The following is a 22,354-nucleotide window of genomic DNA, read 5'->3' on the forward strand; positions in this document are numbered from 1 at the left end:
AAATGCTTTTTCCTGTGTTTTTATCCGGGTTATCTGGGTGCACTTTGTTCTATAGCAAATTGATGTCAAAACATACCGTTTCACGGTTTTATATACACCCTCATCTATTCTTGTAAAGGTATATTGTACTTCTGGGGTGATCCAGCCAACCCCTCCCATCATACAATCTACATTAGTCCTTATTCTGACCAGCACTATCAGCAGTAACACAGGTTCAATGTTCCAATGTTCCATTGTTGTGTAGAAGGTGGTATAGTAACACAGGGCTCGACATTTTTGGCTGTCCAGCCAGCCTTCCAGCGGCTTGAAGGGCATAATCCCTTTCTTTCCTGAAAGGCTTTTAATGTGAAATATCTGCAGGAAGTGTTGACTGATGGTAACTTAACAAGTAAAAAGAAAAAAAGGGGGGAAATTTTGTTAAATTATTGTTTGAGACTTGGTCATTATTTTAATACCTGCTTTTATTTGAGAATTTACAGTAATAGGTTTGACCTAGAGCTGAAGCGATTTGTCGATTTATTGATTAGTAAAATAATCGGCAACTATTCTGACAATCACTTAATCATTAAAATAATTTTTCCAGCTTCTAAATTGAGATGATTTTCTGCTTCTCCTTATTATGCGATAATAAACTGAATATCTTTGGGTTTCGGACTGCACAAAGACATTTGAAGATAGCACCTCGGTCTTTAGAAAACAGACATGTTTCACTATATTCTGACATTTTGCAGACCAAAAGATTCACTGATTAATCAACAAGATAACGACAGATTAATAGATAGTGAAAATAATTGTTATTTGCAGCCCCAGTTTAACCATTATTGATATTACTTATTATTGACATACTGGGTATAATTTCTCATAACCTTTGCAATTCCACCTATAAATAATTAAAATATTGCAGCCATTGTGTCAACTTTGGCATTTTGAAGGTTTGGAAGTGGATGCTAAATCTTATTCTCGAGCCCTGTGAAAACACTTGACCGTAACATTTCTATGTTTCTCTGTGATGTTACCATCCTGCATCACGATCTTCTTAAAAGAACAAACATTGCAACCCACAAAAAAGTAACAATCTGAAAGCAAATTCATGGGACCTTTAAGATTTATCGAAAAACTGGTAAATCAAAATGTGGATTCTCGTGATTCACAACATGAGCACAAGTAAACAGTCTGAGCTGCTGACAAAAAAATAGATATATTGTTGCATGGAAACTGCATAGGTTGTAAAATCTGTCTTTCTCTAGTACTGACAGAGAGCCATGTTGAACAGATACAGGATTTCTCTTCTCTGCAAAAGTGTTTTATAAAACCGTGTCTATTTGCAACAGGATTAAAGAGATTGTGAAAAATCTCAGATCTAGTTATAACAAGCACTTGCTACAGGTTGACAAAACCCTGACGAGGAAACTGTAAACTAATCCTGAAGATAGAATAGAGGAAAATGATATCCCCTTCAAATAAAAACATCATACAAAATGGAATAATTTGGACAAGAACATTTTTTCATCAGACGCGCAGAACAAAGGAATTTGACTACAAGCTTTAGAGTTATGCTATACAAATAGTTTCCCATCCTCATGTGTAGGATAATAAAAGATACAAAAGTCCCTTAAACTAGGCCTCTGCTTAATTGAAGCAAAAAATTTGAGCAAAAATGACGAACCAGATTAATATGAAATCACCTGAGTAATTTAATCCAGCTCTACTTACAACCTTTGCTGATATTGTCCCCTTTCTTTAAGATAGTGCTCTTACCACAACTCCTAATTACAGTGTACCATTTTCACAGTTCAATTTGACCTGTGCATGCATGATGTAAAATCATGCTTGCAGTACATAATTTACCAGAAAATGCACCTATGAAAAGATAAACTATGATTTATTTAAGAATATGTATTTACAGGAACAGAAATTAAACAAACGTATAGTGGAAGGTCATTAAAAAATATACAACTTCAACCATTTGTTCCACCTCAAAAAGGACAGAATGTCATCCCATTTCAAGGTGAAGAAAACTTTCAGAACAGTTTATTCCAGTCTCTAGTTGCCTCCATGAGGTGCCGCTGGCCGTGGCCAATCCAATCTTCTTGGTTGTCGAAGAGCCGACCACAAAACCAGCAGTCAAACACCGCATGCTCTTCTCTACGACCTGATAGAGTGTCCACTACCTCATACTTTCTTCTGCTTTTTTTCCTTAACTTCATTTTCAGGAGGAATCGCTCTCGGACAGAACTCTGAACTGGCCGAGGTCTTGGATCATCGCTGTGAGATGATGCACCTTTGGTCGAGGAATTCTCCGACAGAGCACCGAGCTCAGAGAGAGCTTGGATTGTTTTCTGAGACAGTGAGACCTTAGTGACAGCCCCTTTGTGCCTGTTAACCACCTTCATGAGATTGGCCACTTCAGGAATGTCAGCATCTGGATGATTGAGCACCACTACAGGTTGGTATCTACGAGGGCATTTGATCTCCTGTAGAGAACTGAATGGGGCAAGCCTTAGTGTCCTTTCAACTTCTTTGGCTACAGGCTTCCATAACACAGTCTCTCTCTCAGTCATTACCCTATTTGTGAGTCTTCTAGCTTTATGCACCGTTGCTGGAAGTTCGTCAAATAATGGTTTCCTGCGTCTTTTCCTTTGGCTTGGAGGCCGAATTGGCCTTGGGGCTAGGATAGGTTTCTCTGCTTCACACGTTTGTAGCTTTACATTCATCCGAGAGGGTGACATGCAAGATTCCATGACATCTTTCTGTGCAGTATTTTGTATGGAGATTAATTTCTTTACTCCATTAGAGGAATTTGCATTTGTTTTGTTTGACGACACAAGAAAACATTGGGTCTGAGGTCTGGTGGCCAAAAACAAAGGTTGACTGCTTGAGGTGTGAGCACCACTTGTAAGACGGCTACCGGTAGGAGAGACAATTTTAAATATGACTTTGTTTCCAGTACTTTCACTGGTCTGGCTACACTGAGTGCCAGTCTTTGCATCTTGGTTGCTCAATCGTAAGCCTGATTTGGGTGGAGAAATGTATCGCAGCAAGAACGCCTGGCGACCAGTCTGCAGAGTGCTGGGTTTGTCTGCAGAGCTCACGGGCATGGCCAGAACTGGCCGCGAGTTCAGTGGGAGTTGTGTACTTGCCAGTCTGAGGCCAGGAGCATTGGGGGTCTGAACAAATGGAACAGACCTCTGTACCAAGTAGCAAGTTGGCTGTGTCTTTGCTGTTTTGTCTGTAGGTGAACTATGTGGTGTGCTTGAAAGGAATACGGGACCCTTAAAACCTGGGCTGTTGATAAGGTAGTGATTTGCGGTGGTGCCAACACCTGGTTGAACAGCAGAGAGAAGCGTTGTCCCTTTTTCAGCAGTTCCTGCCTTTGGCGCTGATACACCTATCCTTCTGCTGTTTTGGGTAAGGGTTATTCCAGTAGAGTTACTTTCTCTTTCTGATCCTGGCTTCATATAAGATACATTGATCTGAGGATTTGCAGAATTGGTTATCAGTTTGAAACCTGGAGTGGCCTTGACCTGCATCGGCACTGCAAATCGATTCTCAGTAGTTCTCAGGAGTACTGACTGCTTACCCTCTGGCAATTGAAGAATTCGTAGAGTCGTTTTTGTTTGTTTTAAAGAATCATTACTTGAAGATCCAACTCTTTCCTTATTAAGTTGTTGGGTAATGATCGCATCTGAATGTTCCTCCACAAAACTGCCCAAGAGAGTTGAACTACTCCTTGTTTCTGACTGTTTGTTGCATATAGGAATGCTCTCTTCCTCGATTTTGATAATATTAAAGTCTTGGAGCACTGACTCAGGATTTTCATCCTCGGTGGCAGGATCGTCAACACTAGCTATGCACTCATCAACCTCAATGTCACTATCCGACACCTTTTCTTGACTTGAGTCTTCCCCATTGCTGCTTTCTGTGAATGGTTCTGGAGACTCTGCCAATGTCAAGCTAAACTGTGATGATTCACAAACACTTTCCTTGTCTGCTGAATGATCAGACATATTGTCAAAGTTTTGGGTAGTGTTAGGTGAAGAGCCAAATGTCTCCTTGGAATAATTGTGAAAAGAAAATACTTCTTGGTTTGGTGAATTGTGTGTGCAGTTTTCGGAGCCCATGGCACTTTCTCTGCGGCTACCTGAAGTGTGTGGGGATGACTCTGATGGAGCCGCTGGATTAGTCGAAAGCTTTTTATAATGTTGCTTGCTGTTTTTATGTTCAATCACAGTTCTAACCCCATCGGTTTCTTCATGAGTACTCTGAGAAGATTGGTCATCATTTTCTGTAGTGATATTGTCTTTGTGTTCGTCAATGAATTTGTCTGCTTCTGCATCAGACATTACTAACTCATGTGCAGCCCCACAGTTTTCAATAGCTTCTTTGGAGACTTGTTTGGAAAGTAATGTTTCCTGAGCAACTTTTAAAGGTGAAGTTAAACCAGTGACCTTACCAGCACACATGGTTGAAGTATTACTCATTTGAGAACCACTATGGCAGGTTGCATCAGAGTTAGATGTTGCAGAGACTGAGTTATTACCAAACTTACTTCTCTCTGAGCAGGTTGTTTGACTTGGGTAACTTTGGTCGCCCACATTATCAAACTCATTTGTCATGGGATATAACGTATCTGCAGAGGTCGACGACCTACTTAGTAAAGGATTAGTTTGCTCCCCAACATCATCTCTAGGTGGGGTAGAATCAAGGTTGCAAACAGCGGTTTCTTCCTCCTCAATCTTTACTTTTACTGCCATAATATCATCTTGATCCATCTGTAAGCAAGATCCACTTCTTGGCGAAAGAGCAAAACAATGTGATGTTAAGTTCTTGCTATTAGAGCATTCCCCATTCTCATTAGAGATTTTACTTTTATCCAACACAGGATTTGGTGGTGAGGAGCCCACATCTTCAACGAAGGAATGGTTCTGAGTGGATGAATCTTGCTTAGATGTTGGTATTACTTTGAGAACTAAGTGTTTTTTGCCATCAACCATCTTGAATCCCATCACTTTGGTTGTACAGTTGGGGGGTAGAGAGATTTTGTTCTTAACCATCAGAACAGTCAGTCCATTAGGACTGGTGTGACTTGCAGCATCAGAACTTGCAGAGTTGTCCCATTCCTGTAACATTACTGGCATTGACTGCTCTGTATTATGAGAGCCTTTGCCAGAATGTTTGTTTTCCTTTTTTGCATCAACAAAGTGGTGGGTCTCATCGATGGATATCTCTGGTTTGATTAGCCTGCCATTTTGGTTTGGTAAACTCCCAGAAAGACAGTTCAGTTTTGATATCCTCTGAGCCTCCTGTGAGTCACCACTTTTTTTCAGCAAAAATTTTAAGCTTGCCGATGAATTTGCTGGCGTTACGCTGTCTTCGATAGCCTTCAGTGCGTTCCTTCTCTCAACCTCCTCTTTGTGAACAGCAGCCATGTGTTTTTTAAGATTCTCGCTTCTTGCTGCACCATATCCACAGACCGGACAAGTGAAGGGGAATGTACACGAGTGAGCTTTCTTATGCTTCTGGTGATCCTCTTCGTTCGAGCAGATGTGTCGGCATTTTGAACACTTCCAAGGACTCTCATTATGATGGTGAATGTGCTGGACGAAAGTACCTGCGTCCAGAGTTGTAAACTCACACCATTCGCAGTTAAACTGTCCATTTAGGCTGTGACACATGATGTAGTGTCTGGTGAGCAACAGCAGAGAGTACTGAACATCATTGTCGCAGAGCTCACATGTAACCAGAGTATTCCTGTGCTCAATCCGATGGCGTTGAAGAGCGGGGAACTCGTTCGTGACAAAGCCACACAGGTCACAAGGGTACGTAGGAAGGGTTTCTTTATGGGCCGCTCGGAAATGTTTGAGGAGATCATTGGGGCTATATGTGGAATCGTCTTTACACACAGAGCATCCAAAACTAAGAATCTTTCCAGAGAAAACGGCCCCTTGCTGAATTTTGCAATGGGCTTTATTGAGAGCTTGTTTATCTTTCTTGGGGGAACTTCCATGTTCCTTAATGGAAGATTCTTCTGCATTATTGAAGAGTGACCCATCCGTCACTTCTCTGAAATGCTTATACACAAAGTCTTTTACCTTTTCTTTTTCATCTCCAATTACTGATATGTTGCAGTTTTTGGCAGAATCGTTTAGTATCATGAGGTCTTCTTCCATAGTTGTAAATCTACAGATGATCTGTAAGACAAGTAAACAAATGTGTTTTTCCATTAGTGCAATCGGAAGGATCCCATTTACTCTATAATATACATTTAACATTGCTGTAGAGCAGAAAGACAACACAAAATAAACCTATTATGTATGTACTACAGTACACCTATCCAATGGTGCATTATAATCCCAGTTCCAAATAGATACAGGGCCATTGGTGATCAGATTGATCATGATTTCAAACAAACCGCACAGGTTTTGAAGCAGTATTTAATAGTAGAGGTGGACTGCCTTGAAATAAAGACTCTCACTACTTACATTACAAGAGATGAATACACTTTTTTTAAATAAAACTTTGACATTCATAAAAATACAGAGCATATGCAATTTCATACATCATATTTTCTCTATATGCAGCCCAGTCGCCTGAAAAAAACGCGCAAGGCAAAAGCGTGTAATAAGAACGCCGATCCTGCTTTAGGATTGGGGCGCCTGCTCTATCAGGTGAGCTATAACGGCACCCCTTGACATGTTTTTTTTAATGCCAGAATCAATATAATTGCTTCATTTGAGTCTATGCAGAGGTAGTAGAAAGTTACCACTTTTATTGTTGTAGTCTGAGTAACGTGACGCCATATCCGTTCCGTATCCTTCACCAAAACAAACCACAGCGAGCCGAAACGAGAATGTAGAAAACGGCGGAGGGTCCACGTGGATACGACCTGCACCCTCGCATTTTAAATCCAAAGTGGTAAACACTACACATACTGTAAAGTATGGGAACACTTTGGGTTTCACACATTGACAGAAAAAGCAGAGCTAGACATCACGGCTAAAGCTGCATGCTAACTCTGTCATGGACAGGAAACGTTATCGTATTGCTTTAATGTGCGGTCAAGCCAACTTTCACTCTCATCGCCGTGGTCAAAGGGCCGACTCTACAACTGTAGAGCACATATATACCGACATTTATGTTAAACACACATTTTTTATCTGTTCAAAATGGACCTTAAGGGAGATTTGTCAAGTATTTAATACTCTTATCAACATGGGAGTGGACAAATATGCTGCTTTATGCAAATGTCTGTATATATTTATTATTGGAAATCAATTAACAACACAAAACAATGACAAATATTGTCCACCTGTGAGGGTTTGACACATAGTCAAACCCTCACAGGTACTGCATTTAGCATAGAAATATGCTCAATCATAACATGGCAAACTGCAGCCCAACAGGCAACAACAGCTGTCAGTGTGTCAGTGTGCTGACTTGACTATGACTTGCCCCAAAAAGGTTTCTAGTTTCATATGATACCAGTATCTTCATTCTAGTTTTAAAACTGAAGCCCACTACAACCATAAAAATCCCAAGATGCGTTAATGCGTTAAAAGAAATTAGTGGCATTAAAACAAATTTGCGTTAACACATTATTATCACTACCATATACTGTATACATATATACAGTATAATGAAAAACTTAGAATCCACTCTGCTCTCACTAATGACCCTCACACTTCGAGGAAACGCTGCTATCTGCAGCTCACCAAAAAAGCCAAAATAAAGATATTGAGAGACATTTAGTCAAAACAGAATATAGTCTGGTCTGCATACCAGTGTTGTTGTCATTGTAGAAGGAAGTGACACATTGTTTGGCAAGTATGCTGCCTGGTCACTGAAGGATAAATCAGAGGAAACAAATCCCACCAATCAGAATACTCTAAGTCTCTCCTCCCTACTTGCATGCAAATGAGCTTTTTACAGACTTGTTCCCTGCTCTCATGCTAAGCCTTTCAATACAGTCTCCAAGGTTGGAGACTATGTTTTGCTTTTGCTTTAATAAAGCCTCAAGCTTCCCATGACATTACATTGACCACTTATTGCGGTCTCTCTGACCTTCACCCCTGATCTCTTTCCTCTCTTTGGAGCCAGTAGAGTAGACATTATAGTTTGTGTAATACACAACAGCTAAAGATAACCAGCAAAGAGTTAACAAATAAACAAGTTCTGAAACAATGTCTAACTGCTAGAGCATCAAGGACACAAGGACAGATGGAATGCATGCCATAACCTAAAGCCCCTATTCACACATGGTCCACCCACACGGGTGTTTTCACTGATTAGACCTCTGCTCTGGACTGTGTAGACTGGCCACTTTATCAGCTACACCCACACAACCTAATGCAATCCAGTAAAACAGTTCTGCTGCATATTCTTCATTTCAAAAAAGGTAAACGACGCCGGCGTTAATTAGCGACAGCCAGAGTAACAAGGTTGGGTGATATGTTCATTTTTCAAACAGCGATTGTTGATATATTCACATATATATCTATATATCCCGCTGACATCCACAGCCTTTAATGTTAAAATCTAATTTTAATGAAAACATTAACGGCCTGTAGGCTATTCTTCATCAATTAAACTAAATAAATCATCTTGAGATCTTTGCAAAGCAATAAGCTGTAAAAACAGGCTTAGCAGCTGTCTGACACTATATGTAAAAGAGTCTGATAGCGTCAGATGAAGGACGCCTCCACTTGCAGCCTCCAAATGAACAAACGGGTGGGGATAACATTACTATGTTATTTACCCGTTACCATTCAGCCCTCTTTTTCTTTTTTTAAGAGCGGTAGGAGTGGGGGACAGGGCATGTTCAAGGGTAGATACAAAGTCAAAAGAATAAGCCACATAACAGTGGTGTACATCATCTGAAATCTGGTTACCTGAAGATTAATTTGAGATGCAGCTCAGCACTGTGTGTCAAGCTGTTCTAGTCATAAATATTAAATAAAGATAAATAACAAAATTATCAATTAATTTATTAAAATTAATTGTTAAAGTGTATAAGGGCTTAGAACATTATGATAAAAGTATATGATGTTCATTCCCATGTTCACTTATGTCTCATAAGTTGTTGTAGCAATTTTTGGGTTGATACCATTTGTTACATAGATTTGGTGCTAAATTTAACCATTTTTTACGACGTGAAAATGAAAAAAAAAATGATCAATAATCCCTCCAAAATACCACATTAAGACACCAAGACCTTGAGGAACACCATAGAAAAGGCGGTGCTGTGATTCGGGATCGAAAACTTTTGACATTTGGAGATTTCTGAAAGAATTTAATTTTTCGGCGATTGGATGGTGAGCACTTCTGTTGTGTAAACTGCTCAGAAATCCCCTTATTGTCAGTATACCTAGGAAAGTCATCCATCCTCTGAATGCTCTAGGTCTTTAGTTTGTGGCTGTAAAGTTTCATGAGGCTGTGGTTATCCTAGAGGTAACCACAGGTCGTTTTATACAGTGAGGTCAAGGTTCAAGGAAATGGCTACTATGGGGACTAACATCATCACACATGAATACAATTGAGCTCACAAGAGTCCACAAGAGTCTCAACTTTACAGTGATAAGTCATGTAATTCCAAGACTGTTTAAGGACCCCAGTATGCAGAAATATTCAAACATCATCTTAGAATAGGAAAAAATAACACGTTTATACCGCATTCAAAAAACTGCATGGTTTTTGCCCCAAACTGAAGTTTTAGCTTCATTGCTGACTGAGGTAAGAATAAAATGGTAAAATTACATTTAATAAGCAGTTATTACCTGTACTCCTTTAGGACAAACTCACATTAATGCATGTCGTGTCTGAAGAAGAGGAGCTTGCAGTGTTGCCACGGTGCCTGTAAGACAGAAACATTCAATTATAACTACCAGTTTGCAAACTGTACAACTTAACTTTCTGTTTCAATACTATTAACTGTGTGGGTGATTTCAAAATTTAAATTGTGCGTGGAAAAATTTATCTGTGATGAACATCTTGTGAAAATAAACCCCAAATTATCAATATTGACATCATTATTATTATTATCATTATTAGTCTCATGTTACTGAATATTATGAACATGAAAATCTCTCCCATCAACAGAAACCAGTAAACACTGGCTGTGCCTAACGTCGTTCATGCCACGCTGCTGAGTGACATATAGCCCACATACACATTGCTAGCTGGACATCAAATACTTTAGGATTTTGGTGTCATGTTTCACCTTTATATAGTTCCACCCAAGTAGTGTTTCAGATTTCAGGACTTAAAGGTGCCCTGTGGACTTTTTGACCTATAGCATTATAGAGCAGTCTTTTATTTGTGCACGCACACATGCATGTAGGTGATGCGATACATATTCCTGCAATAGTTTAGCACTATTCCACAGATCTAAAGTTGGTGATATCAGTCAAGAAACACTACAATGTGCCGGCAAAGACGGGGATGAAGAAGAATGCAAACTGGTAAACATGGATGTAAACAATGCAGGATGTTAAAGAGGCTGTCAGAGTTAACGCGGTAATACGGTGTTAATGCAAATTAATTTTAAGGCCCCTAATTTCTTTAACACATTAACACAACTTGCGCAACTAGAAAACCTAATAAATCCATTGGTACCAACTGTGTCATAATAGCTTGTAGCGAAGGAGGCTAAATAACGCTCCAAACTTATGCTAAATTTTGGCGAGGAAAAACTGGCATAGCCACTTTCAAAGGGTCCCTTGACCTCAAGATATGTGAATGAAAATGGGTTCTATGGGTACCTACGAGTCACTGTAAAGCTGAGACTCTTGTGGATCCAATGAGCTCAACTGTATTCATGTGTTATGATGTTAGTCCCCATAGGAGACATTTCATTGTAGTGAGACCATTTTTTTTAAAACTTGACGTCACTGTATAAAATGCCCTGTGGTGACCTCTAGGATAATCAGAGCCTCATGAAACTTTACAGTCACAAACTACAGACATAGAGAATTCAGAGGATGGATGGCTTTCCTAGATAGATTGACAATAAGGGGGTTTCTGAGCAGTTTACACAACAGAAACGCTCGCCATCCACTCACCAATAAATGCAATTCTTGCAGAAATCTCCAAATGTCAAAAGTTTTTGATCCCAAATCACAGCATGGCTTTTGTTATGGTGTTCCTCAAGGTCTTGGTGTCTTAATGTGGTATTTTAGATGGATTATTGATCATTTTATTAATTCTCACGTTGTAAAAAAAAATTAAATTTTGCATCAAATCTGTGGAACAAATGGTATCAACCCCAAAATTGCTGCAACAACTTATGAAAGTATGGGAACGACCATCATATACTTCTATCATCCTGTTCTAAATCCTTATACACTTTCACAGTTTATTTTAATTATTTAATAAATGTATATGTCTTATTAATGACTAGAACAACTTGACACACAGTGCTGAGCTACATCTCAAATTAATCTTCATGTTCCCAGCTTTCAGATGATATATTCAACTTTTATGAGACATCTACTGTTGACCTGCTATCTCCTCTTAAAGACACCCCTGTACCCCCCTAAAAAAGTCAAAAACAGGTCTATTGTGGGTCTCAGAGGGTTAATAACAATGGATTAATCGTCTATTTCACTTCCACTAAGAAATAACACATCTGCTGAATTCAGTGTCGGCAATGTGAGAATGTGAGGAATATGTCCACAACTTTTTGGACTGTACAGAAAAAACCTGTGATTAGGTTTTTGGCTGTTATTTTTCTTGTATACTTTAAAGGCTAAATGATTCATTTAACAAAAGATAATCAGCATCCTCACTTGCAGCCCTCATCATTTTAAAGGTGAGAGAGGGAACTTCGTCCCCTTAGTTGCCGCTGTATTGATACTCTACACCTTAAAGAAGGGTGCTTCATTTAGCTGTGAGTGTGACTAGAAAACAAGTTCACTCCATCACGGAGTGGGAGGGTGTAGGGGCCGGATTGGAATGGGTGTCCTTCGGTGATCCTAATGGCATCTGCAAGATTTCACAGACCGGAGGAAAACAACCAATCAGAGCCGAGCTGGAGCCTTGCCGTCTCTGAGCAGCTGTCAATCACTCGCAAACTCTGATCAAACGGTCAAACTAGGCAGCGCTGATCAAATATGAATCGATATTCTGTTACTATAATAACTATTTCTATCCTCAAATGTTTTCAGAATCATCTTGTAGTGTACTGTTTAGCTGTAAAATGAGAAAGTTTGTGACCCGGCAGCCATGTTGAGATCTGTTGAGGAAATACCAAGTACCGCCCACCAGCCGGAGCACACTTTCTCATTTTACAGATAAAGATTTTTTTCTATTTCATACTTGTAGTCACTCAGATGCAACCAACGCTGAATCAAATGACATCACATCAGATTTCTCCCAGCTCCCTCTGGAGACACTTAAGGCTTTAAACTACTTTTTTTTTTCCACGTGTACAGTAGTACTCCCAACACATGGAAACAGACTTCGATGTGGAAAACTGGTTCGCTTTTAATATCTTTGGCTTTTGGACTGTTACTCAGACAGAGCAAGCAGTGTGAAGACATTACCTTGGCTTTTTAAAACTTTTTTCTGACATTTTATTGACCAAGTGATTAATCTATTGTTCAGCAGATTAGTTAAAAGGCAATTTCAAAAACATACTATTTGTGGAGCTGTCGTTTAACCCGTTTTTGTCTTTTTTTAGAAGGGTACAGGGGGTCTTTAGGAGGAGATAGCAGGTCAACAGTAGATGTCATATAGAAGTGGTGTACATCATCTGAAAGCTGGGAACATGAAGATTAATTTGGGATGCAGCTCAGCACTGTGAGTCAAGTTGTTCTAGTCATAAATCAGAAATAAACATGAATGAATTACTTAATTAATATAAATTGTAAAAGCATATAAGGGCTTAGATATGATAGAAGTATGTAACGGTCATTCCCATGCTCCATTATGTCTCGTAAATTTTTGCAGCAATAGTTGGTTTGATACCATTTGTTACACAGATTTGGATTTTTTACCACTGGAGAATTGATAAAAAAATGATCAATAATCCCTCCAAAATACCACATTAAGACACCAAGACCTTGAGGAACACCATAGAAAAAGCCATGCTGTGATTTGGGATCAAAACCTTTTGACATTTGGAGATTTCTGCAAGAATTTAATTTTTTGGCAATTAGATGGCGAGCACTTCTGTTGTGTAAACTGCTCAGAAACCCCCTTATTGTCAGTATACCAACGGAAGCCATCCATCCTCTGAATGCTCTAGGTCTCTAGTTTGTGGCTGTAAAGTTTCATGAGGCTGTGATTATACTAGAGGTCACCACAGGTCATTTTATACAGTGAGGTAAAGTTTAAAAAAATGGTTTCAATATAATGAAATGGCTCCTATGGGGACTAACATCATCACACATGAATACAGTTGAGCTCATTGGATCCACAAGAGTCTCGGCTTACAGTGATACCCAATGAATGTGACTCGAGACTGGTTACCCCTGTATGCAGAAATATTCAAAGCCACCATTTTAGAATAGGCGACAATAACACATTGGGCATGTCTGTAAAGGGGAGACTCGTGGGTACCCATTTTCATTCACATATCTTGAGGGCAGAGGTTAGGGGACCCCTTTGAAAAGGGCCATGCCGGTTTTTCCTCGCCACAATTTAGCCTAACTTTGGAGCATTATTTAGCCTCTTTCCTGACAAGCTAGTATGACATGGTTGGTACCAATGGATTCATTAGGTTTTCTAGTTCCATATGATACCAGTAGCTTCACTCTAGCTCTAAATTCTGTTACAGCCTCTGAAAGACAGTAAAGTCAATCGAGATCACGGGTTTCAGACGGTTAAGTAAGCAGTGTGGCTTTCATGTTTTTCTAAACAGACAATGACAGAGTAATAACTGCTCATCAACTCAGGAAAATGATTTTGCACGCAGGATATTTTTCCTGTGTGCCGTACACCTGATCTAGATAGAGGCAAACAACCCTATAATCACAACATGCAACTCAACATGCGCTCTTTAAACATGTTGATTTCAGGTATTTACCACCTCAATTCAACATTACTTATAATAATGTACGGTCAGCAGGAGACTTTGCATTAGCCTTCAACCCCATATTATGAGTCAGTCAGCTGTCAACCCTGTGGATCTGAGGGAAGATGAGAGGAAAAGTTTTCTCAAAAATGCAGTTCCACTCAGCCTCAGGAACATGGAGACAAGTACAAGAAGTTTCAAAAACGTGTGAATCTCAGCTTTAACCTTACTGTTCCGACATCTTTTTCTTTTTTTTTCTTTAATGCACTTCTTCAAGAGTGACTTGCTCCATAGTCGCTTAAGTTTAGGGGAAACGCGAGGGAACGCTGCATCAGTGGGAGAAATAAAGGCAGTAGACAGACAGCAACAAAGAACTCCAAAGTGAACGCTGCGTTATGTTACTGCACTGTGCGTATGTATATCTCGATACATGGCAAATAACTGCTCATCAACTCAGGAAAATGATTTTGCACACAGGATATATATCCTGTATGCCGTACACCTCATCTAGATAGAGGCAAACAAGCCTATAATCACAACATGCAACAGGGTGCGCTCTTTCAACATGTTGATTTCAGGTATTTACCGCCTCAATTCAATAAGCTGACTTAAATCTGTAATAATTGAAAACATGGTGGAAATTATACTCTCCAAATCAATTTCAACTACAGATAAGGCTACTAAGCTTTTATTATTTCTAATAAAACTGTAATATATGAAACTAATAGTGTAAATAAACTGAGCAGGACTTTAGTGAACACCTGGACTGCAAACAGGTAGGCTACTCCTGGCTCTCGCACATAGATATAAATGAAGCTTGGAGATGAGAAGAAAAGTTGCATCGTCTCATAACTGCAGTTCCACAACAAGGAGAGACAAGCACAACACATTGCAAACGTGTGAATTTCAGCTTTAACCTTACAGTTCTGACATCTTTTTTTTTTTTTTTTTAAATGCACTTCTTCCAAGTGACTTGCTCCATAGTCGCTTAAGTTTAGGGGAAACGCGAGGGAACGCTGCAACTCAGGAAAATGATTTTGCACGCAGGATATTTCCTGTGTGCCGTACACCTGATCTAGATAGAGGCAAAAAAAGAAGCCTAATTACAACATGCAACAGGGTGCATGTTGATTTCAGGTATTACCACCTCAATTCAACATTACACTTATAAGTTGTTAATGTACGGGTCAGCAGGAGACTTTGTATTAGCCTTCAACTCCATATTATGCCTCAGTCAGCTGTCAACCCTGAGGAAGCCATGTTGGGGGGGGCAAAAAAAAATGTCTGCCATGATTTTATGACTTATCTGCAACCGGCTACTTTAGTTTGAGAAAATTAAATTTCTGCTAACACTGTCTTAACAATAAGCTGACTTAAATCTGTTATAACTGTAAAAATGGTGGAAATTATACTCTCCAAATCAATTTCAACTAAGGCTACTAAGCTTTTTATTATTTCTAATAAAACTGTATATATGAAACTAATAGTGTAAAATAAACTGAGCAGGACTTTAGTGAACACCTGGACTGCAGACAGGTAGGCTACTATTTCCTGTGTGCCGTACACCTGATCTAGATAGAAGCAAACAAGCCTATAAGCACAACATGCAACAGGGTGCGCTCTGTAAACATATTGATTTCAGGTATTTACCACCTTGATTCAACATTACACTTATAAGTTGTTAACGTACGGTCAGCAGGAGACTTTGCATTAGCCTTCAACTCCATATTATGTCTCAGTCAGCTGTCAACCCTGAGGAAGCCATGTTGGGGGGGGCAAAAAAAAATGGCTGCCATGATTTTATGACTTAACTGCAACCGGCTACTTTAGTCTGAGAAAATGTAATTTCTGCTAACACACATTATTGCTCATTGTGACACACTGTCTTCACAATAAACTGACTTTAAATCTGTTATAATTAAAAACATGGTGGAAATTATACTCTCCAAATCAATTTCAACTACAGATAATGCTACTATTATTTCTAATAAAACTGTAATATATGAAACTAATAGTGTAAAATAAACAGAGCAGGACTTTAGTGAACACCTGGACAGCAGACAGGTAGGCTGCTCTTGCCATAGATAGCCTATAAATGCAGCTTGGGAGATGAGAGGAAAAGTTGTCTCATAACTGCAGCTCCACTCAGCCTCACAGGAAACACAACACAAGTACAACACGTTGCAAAACCCGTGTGAATCTCAGCTTTAACCTTTAACAGTTCCCACACATCTTTAATGCACTTCTTCAAGAGTGACTTGCTCCATAGTCGCGTATAAGTTTCGAGAGGAAACGCGAGGGAACATCAGTGGCAGCATTATTATAAAGACACAGACACAGACAAGCAACAAAGAGACTCCAGAGTGAACGCTGCGTTATGTTCCTGCACTGTGCAGATGTATATCTAACACACAAGTGCACATACTGTGAGCCACTTCGCTGTTAATGTCTGTGGAGTTTCAATAAGCAGTTTATTTTAACACCATAATAAAGCCCACCCACCCACGCCGAAGATATTTAAAGTTGCAGAAAATGAGTTATTTCTTACTAGGAACTCGATGGAAGTTCAGGCGGCGTCTCAGTCAAACGTCCGGGCATCATAAAAAAAAGGAGGTTAGTGTAAAAGAAAAAAACACACAGAGAAGCAGAAACATTTTTGCTTTCCTTCTCTCTTCTCTCCTCCTCTCTATGGATCCACAGCGACGGCGGCCATGACAGTCCATCCGGGTCCTACTAGATGTGCTCTTGACACACTCATGTAGAAGCGGATGAATATGTATACTGCTTGTCCCAAAAATACCAAACTATAGTGCCGTGAAGGGCATTTCGTTTTTCTCCTTGAAAACACAGTTAAAACAACTTTTCAGTTCAGTGGAAATATATTAACAAACGCCCCATTTAAGAAGCTGGCAGCGTTTTTTCGCAGCATGAGCTCTACGTCATTCTCTGCCTGTGCGCGTGTGTGAGTGTGTGAGGTGGAAGAAGAAGCAATGAGCAGCAATGGCGGATATATACGCCATTTCCTATTGCATGTAGGCTGATATGCCTTTGTTAATCCCTGAAAAGGAATTCTTTCTTTTCCAACTCTAAATAAATACAATGAGTCATCTCTCTCTCTCTCTCTCTCTCTCTCTCTGTGTGTCTCTGCCTCACATACAAAGTTACAATAATGGAGGATGTGAAGCTGACACATTGTTACATCATCACCCTACTTTGTAACATGGATGGATGGTAGCAACAACGTTTCACATCGGCTACATTAGTATACCCTTCAGTGGGGGATTGGATTTAAAGGTTTTCTCTCGGTCCCTTTGTGTTTTGGTTGAGCATTATGACATTATATTCATTTGGACTGCTACCATAAAGTGGATAATTGGTTTATGAGTCTGTTCAACCACTATAGAGAATGTTAGAAATAAATAAATATAAACGTTTGACATTTGGAGATTTCCGCAAGAATTGCATTTTTTCCGCAATTAGATGGCGAGCACTTCTGTTGTGTAAACTGCTCAGAAACCCCCTAATTGTCAGTATACCTACGTCATTCGTTGCCTGTGTGTGTGTGTGAGGTGGAAGAAGAAGCAATGAGCAGCAATGGCGAATATATACGCCATTTTCCTATTGAACGCGTTACACATGTAGGCTGATATGCCTTTGTTAATCCCTGAAAAAGGAATTTTCACCTCTAAATGCGTATAATGAGTCATCATCTCTCTCTCTCTCTCTCTGTCTCTGCCTCACACACACAAAGTTACAATTATGGAGGATGTGAAGCTGACACATTGTTACATCATCACCCTACTTTGTTACATGGATGGTAGCAACAATGTTTCACATCAGCTACATTAGTATACCCTTCAGTGGGGGGGTTTGATTTAAAGGTGTCAGTTAAATGTGCCTCTTTCTTTTGTTACACAGATTTGGTGCTAAATTGAACAATTTTTGACCACTGGAGAATTAATAATCCCTCAAAAATACCACATTAAGACACTAAGACCTTGATGAACACCATAGAAAAAGCCATGCTGTGAGGTGGGATCAAAAACTTTTGAGATTTGGAGATTTCTGCAAGAATTGCATTTTTCGGCGATTAGATGGCGAGCACTTCTGTTGTGTAAACTGCTCAGAAACCCCCTTATTGTCAGTATACCTATAGGAAAGCCATCCGTCCTCTGAATGCTCTAGGTCTGTAGTTTGTTGCTGTAAAGTTTCATGAGGCTGTGATTATACTAGAGGTCACCACAGGTCATGTGATACAGTGAGGTCAAGTTTTAAAAAATGTTTTCAATAAAATGAAATGGCTACAATGGGGACTAACATCATCACACATGAATGTGATTCATGACTGTTTAGAGATCCCAGTATGCAGAAATATTCAAATACACCATATAAGAATAGGCGAAAATAACACATTTATTAAAAAAACTGCATGTGGTTATCATAAAGTGGTCATGTTTGAAAAGGGGAGACTCATGGGTACCCGTAGAACCCATTTCTAGATAAAACAATGTTGAAAAACCACAAAGTCCATATAAGTGCTCCAGGGATGACGTATTTTTGTAGGCCAACCAGGAAGTTAGCATCGCCTTGGTTCCCTCAACAAAAAGCCAATGGGATTTTTCCATTGGGTTTTGGATTATTGCAGAAAATAAGCCTCTGTGGCAAACACACGTTTATGATACTTACAGGTTTTGTTCAGCAACATAATCTTCACAAATGAACACCGCTTTTATGATTTTTGAAGTGTAAATGCAATCGCCAGAAGTAAAAAGCTAACGATATAATGCTATAAATATACTACACCACGGTCGCATGGGCGTGAGTATCCACTTGTTAGCAATCGCCTTTTTTAAGACACATAAAGGCTTCAAAATGCACAAGTGTTGAAATCTCTCCAGCTTGTGTTAACCAGAGACCTTATTTCAGGGCAACTAAAAACCCATTCAGAAAACCCATTGACTTCCACATGGGGGGATCAAGAAGTGCTAAAATGCTAACTCATTTCCGACTCATTCCTGTAGCACTCCATTGTAGCTGTGTTGGTCTTTCGAACATGTCTGATATTCTTCTTCAGCCGATGGACTTTTTTCAGGTGTTCTGGAATTGCGGGAGCTAATATTTACAATTTTATTTGGGGAAATTTAAAGGAACAGTGTGTTAACATTTCAGGGGATCTATTAGCAGAAATTGTCATTAGAGTATAATCACCTGAAAGAATCGGTGTGTTTTAGTTAGCATAAAATTCGCTCTTCATATCTACCCAGAACGGACCAATCAAACATCGGCTCCAGAGAGAACATTTTGCGTTTTTACGTTACCTGAAGGCCACCGTATAGTTCTCCGACACACTTGTGAAACTACGGTAACTTGAGACGCAGAGTGCAAAACCGTGATACCACCAGACGCCGTCTGACTTCTGTTGCTCCTAAAGTAGTGTTAGTGGGGAGGAGTGAGTGGAGGGGTACTCAGTTGGTTGCAATCTGCAACCACACTACTAGATGCTGTCAAATTGTACACACTGTCCCTTTAAGGACTTCCTGCAATATTGGCTTAAAAGCTGAGCACTTCAGGGGGAAAAAATGGAGCCACTATTGTACAATCCCATGATGAAGACCATGTGTGATATGATGAAAAGCTCTGGAACAGCTACTAAATTGGCCTTGTGGTGTTTCCAAAGGCAACACAAAATGTTGAATCTCTAAATATGAATGGTTGGAAACATATTGGTTGTACTTGCTTGTGCAGTGTTTTTAAAGACTGAGACTATGTGGGCTTCCCCTCAGATAGTTTACCTGCTTAGTTTCGCTCAAATTCCTGGATGTCTATGGGATCATGATTATATTATTTTATCCCATAGACCCTCAACAATTGAGCCAAAATAGCCTAATATTGCCCTAACTACTGTATCTCTGAAATATCTCTTTAAATCACACTTATTTAGGCTATTCTAAGTGATCTTCTTTTGATAATTAATGAAATATTTTTCCACTTCCATTCACTGAGTCTCAACTGAAACTGCGTTGGAGCCCCCCTGGGGAGGCCCGTCTCACACTTTGAAAACCTCTGAGTGTGAATGACTCATCCTATAGGTTTAAGGTGTGGCAGCAACCTCAACAACCTCTGTTGTTCTGTGTTCCTGGGAGCAGGGTTGGAGCAGGAGTTTTTGACAAAAAAAACCTGTTTGACATGTTGTGGAGGGGGGTGGGATGGGGTTGTGATAGAATGCCATCCAATGTCATGGAAATGTTGGGCTGAGGAGAGATAGAGGGTGAGGGTGGGGCGGGGTGTTGTCCTCTGAAGTTTGCGGTTAGAGAAGTAGCCATGTGTCTGAAGTTTTCAATAGAGGGGAGGAGAGCAGAATCCAAGGCAGAGGTGTGAATGGGGGTAGAGACGACGGGTGGGGACCCAGACGGTCTGGGTATCATTGGATAATCTACTCAGCTGGTTGCACCAGCTGAGTAGTTCCAACGTAAGTAATAATAAGTTACAACTTAAATTGTACACCTAGCCTGTAGTAGGTGTAAAGCCCGAGTCCCTCTCATTCCCAGGGCGTCAAATACCGAGCTTTGTCACAGCTGTCGGCGTTTGGTACCGTCGCACAAGGCATTCTTTAGCGCAGGTATGAAATGCACCGAGTGTTCCATTGACTACAATGTAAACCCATGGGGACGTAGTTTAAAGAGCAAAAAGAGACACACCGGGCAGGAGGTGTATGGGTCCAACAAACACAAGGCTTTCATCCAGGAGACCGCTGTTCATGTCCCTTGTGTTAAGTTTCACTTTTCACATTACAATCAGCTGTTCATTCGTGTCCCGTGTTCACAACGCTCAGTGTCGTTTTCACTGTACAAACGTAGTAGTTTTAAGCCCAACCATGTAGTTCTTTCCTAAACCTAACTGTAGTGGTTTTGTTGCCTAATCCTAAAGTGACACCATGGGTAAATATAGTGGTTTTGATGCCAAAAATAAAGTGATACTAAGAGGCGTGATGAGTTGGGATGAGAACGCGTTGAAAGTCCTCTGTAAAATAGTGGTTAGCATGGCGCATTGTTTTGAAAAGTAAGATAAATTTGTTGGATGAGGAGGAGCGAATTATATTGGCTGTAATACCGGCATCTTCAACGCGCTCCGTGATAGATTACACCCCTTGGACATTCATGATGACTGATTTAGTAGTAGTAGTAGTAGTAGTAGTAGTATTTTATTCAGTCATCACACATAATACAATAAGTATAAACAATACAAACAGTATTAACAAAGTCAACAGTCTCTGTATTAAGTAGTGACTGAACAGGCACAGGCAGAAGAAAAATGCTTATATATGCCTAACCTATATTCTTATCAAATTAAGCTCCAGTAATTAAAAAATCATTCACACTTGTAACCCTCAAAAATAACTTTGTAAATCATTCTTTTGCAAACCAAAAGCGAATTACACATTATTAAATTGATATTAGCATTGTTCCATAATTTGACCCCAACAATAGAAATACATCTCCTTTTAATACCTGTTTTAGCTTTTTGCACAGTAAACTGACAAATACCTCTTAGATCATATTTGCTCTCCCGCAGTGAATTTTTTTTTTTGTACACCGTCTGGGAGTGACTTTGATTTGGCTCTGAACATTATTTGCATTATTTTATAATATACCAGATTATAAAATTTCATAACATGGGAACTTAAAAACAGTGGATTAGTGTGATCACAGTAACCAGCCTTATTAATAATACGTATGGCTCGTTTCTGTAGTAAAACGATTGAATTTAGAGCCGTTTTAAAGGTCGACCCCCACAATTCCGCACAGTAAGAAATATAAGGAAGTATAAGTGAGCAATAAATTATATGCAAGGCCTTCTAATTCAATATATCCCCAGATCTATACAGGATTACTGACTTTGACATTTTTTCCGTTATAGTCAATATGTTGTTTCCATGTTAATTTATGATCAATTTACACATCCCGCTTTCGTTTTCCACGAGTGGATACAGAGGATTACCGACCAGCTGGCAGCAGCAACATAACAAGGACAGAAACGGGACTGGCAGTACTATTCTGCTATAGGATAACTTCAAAACTGAGTTGCTGATTCAATTCAAGTGCATAAATGTTTGTCACAATTTAATTTGCCGAATAACGTTACCGGTATATTGTATTATGTTGTAGTTGACGGTTTCACCACTCAATGTTACTGTTGTTATTTTGCACGTTAGCTGTAGATTAAAAGAAATGGTAGAAATGAGAAATACTGAAAGAAGCTGACATTGCAGTTAAATGTGAAGTGCTTAAAGAAGTTTCACTTAGGCCGTGTTCAGACCTGGCATTAACTTGAATCTTGGATGAT

The 22,354-nt window shown here is 39.6% G+C and overlaps 1 protein-coding gene across 2 annotated transcripts; it reads right to left on the reverse strand.

Annotated features, from left to right (window-relative positions):
* Positions 1-1,681: 1,681 nt before the first annotated feature.
* On the reverse strand, positions 1,682-17,015 carry LOC141758056 (zinc finger protein 518A). 2 transcript variants are annotated; one of them, XM_074619131.1, is made up of 3 exons: positions 16,560-17,015; positions 9,799-9,850; positions 1,682-6,191 (listed from the first exon to the last, which is right to left on the reverse strand). In XM_074619131.1, exon 3 carries the CDS (start codon positions 6,168-6,170, stop codon positions 2,022-2,024), a length of 4,149 nt encoding a protein of 1,382 aa, XP_074475232.1. In that variant the 5' UTR covers positions 6,171-6,191; positions 9,799-9,850; positions 16,560-17,015; the 3' UTR covers positions 1,682-2,021. The 2 variants fall into 2 exon arrangements, with proteins under 2 accessions (XP_074475232.1, XP_074475231.1); XM_074619130.1 differs by having other exon boundaries at positions 9,774-9,850.
* Between the last annotated feature and the right edge of the window lie 5,339 nt (positions 17,016-22,354).

Source organism: Sebastes fasciatus, chromosome 20, assembly GCF_043250625.1.
Source record: "Sebastes fasciatus isolate fSebFas1 chromosome 20, fSebFas1.pri, whole genome shotgun sequence".
NCBI lineage: Eukaryota > Metazoa > Chordata > Actinopteri > Perciformes > Sebastidae > Sebastes > Sebastes fasciatus.

Excerpts from the sequence above, each read along its gene's own strand:
- LOC141758056 (XM_074619131.1), bottom strand. The coding sequence starts at position 6,170 with ATGGAAGAAGACCTCATGATACTAAACGATTCTGCCAAAAACTGCAAC.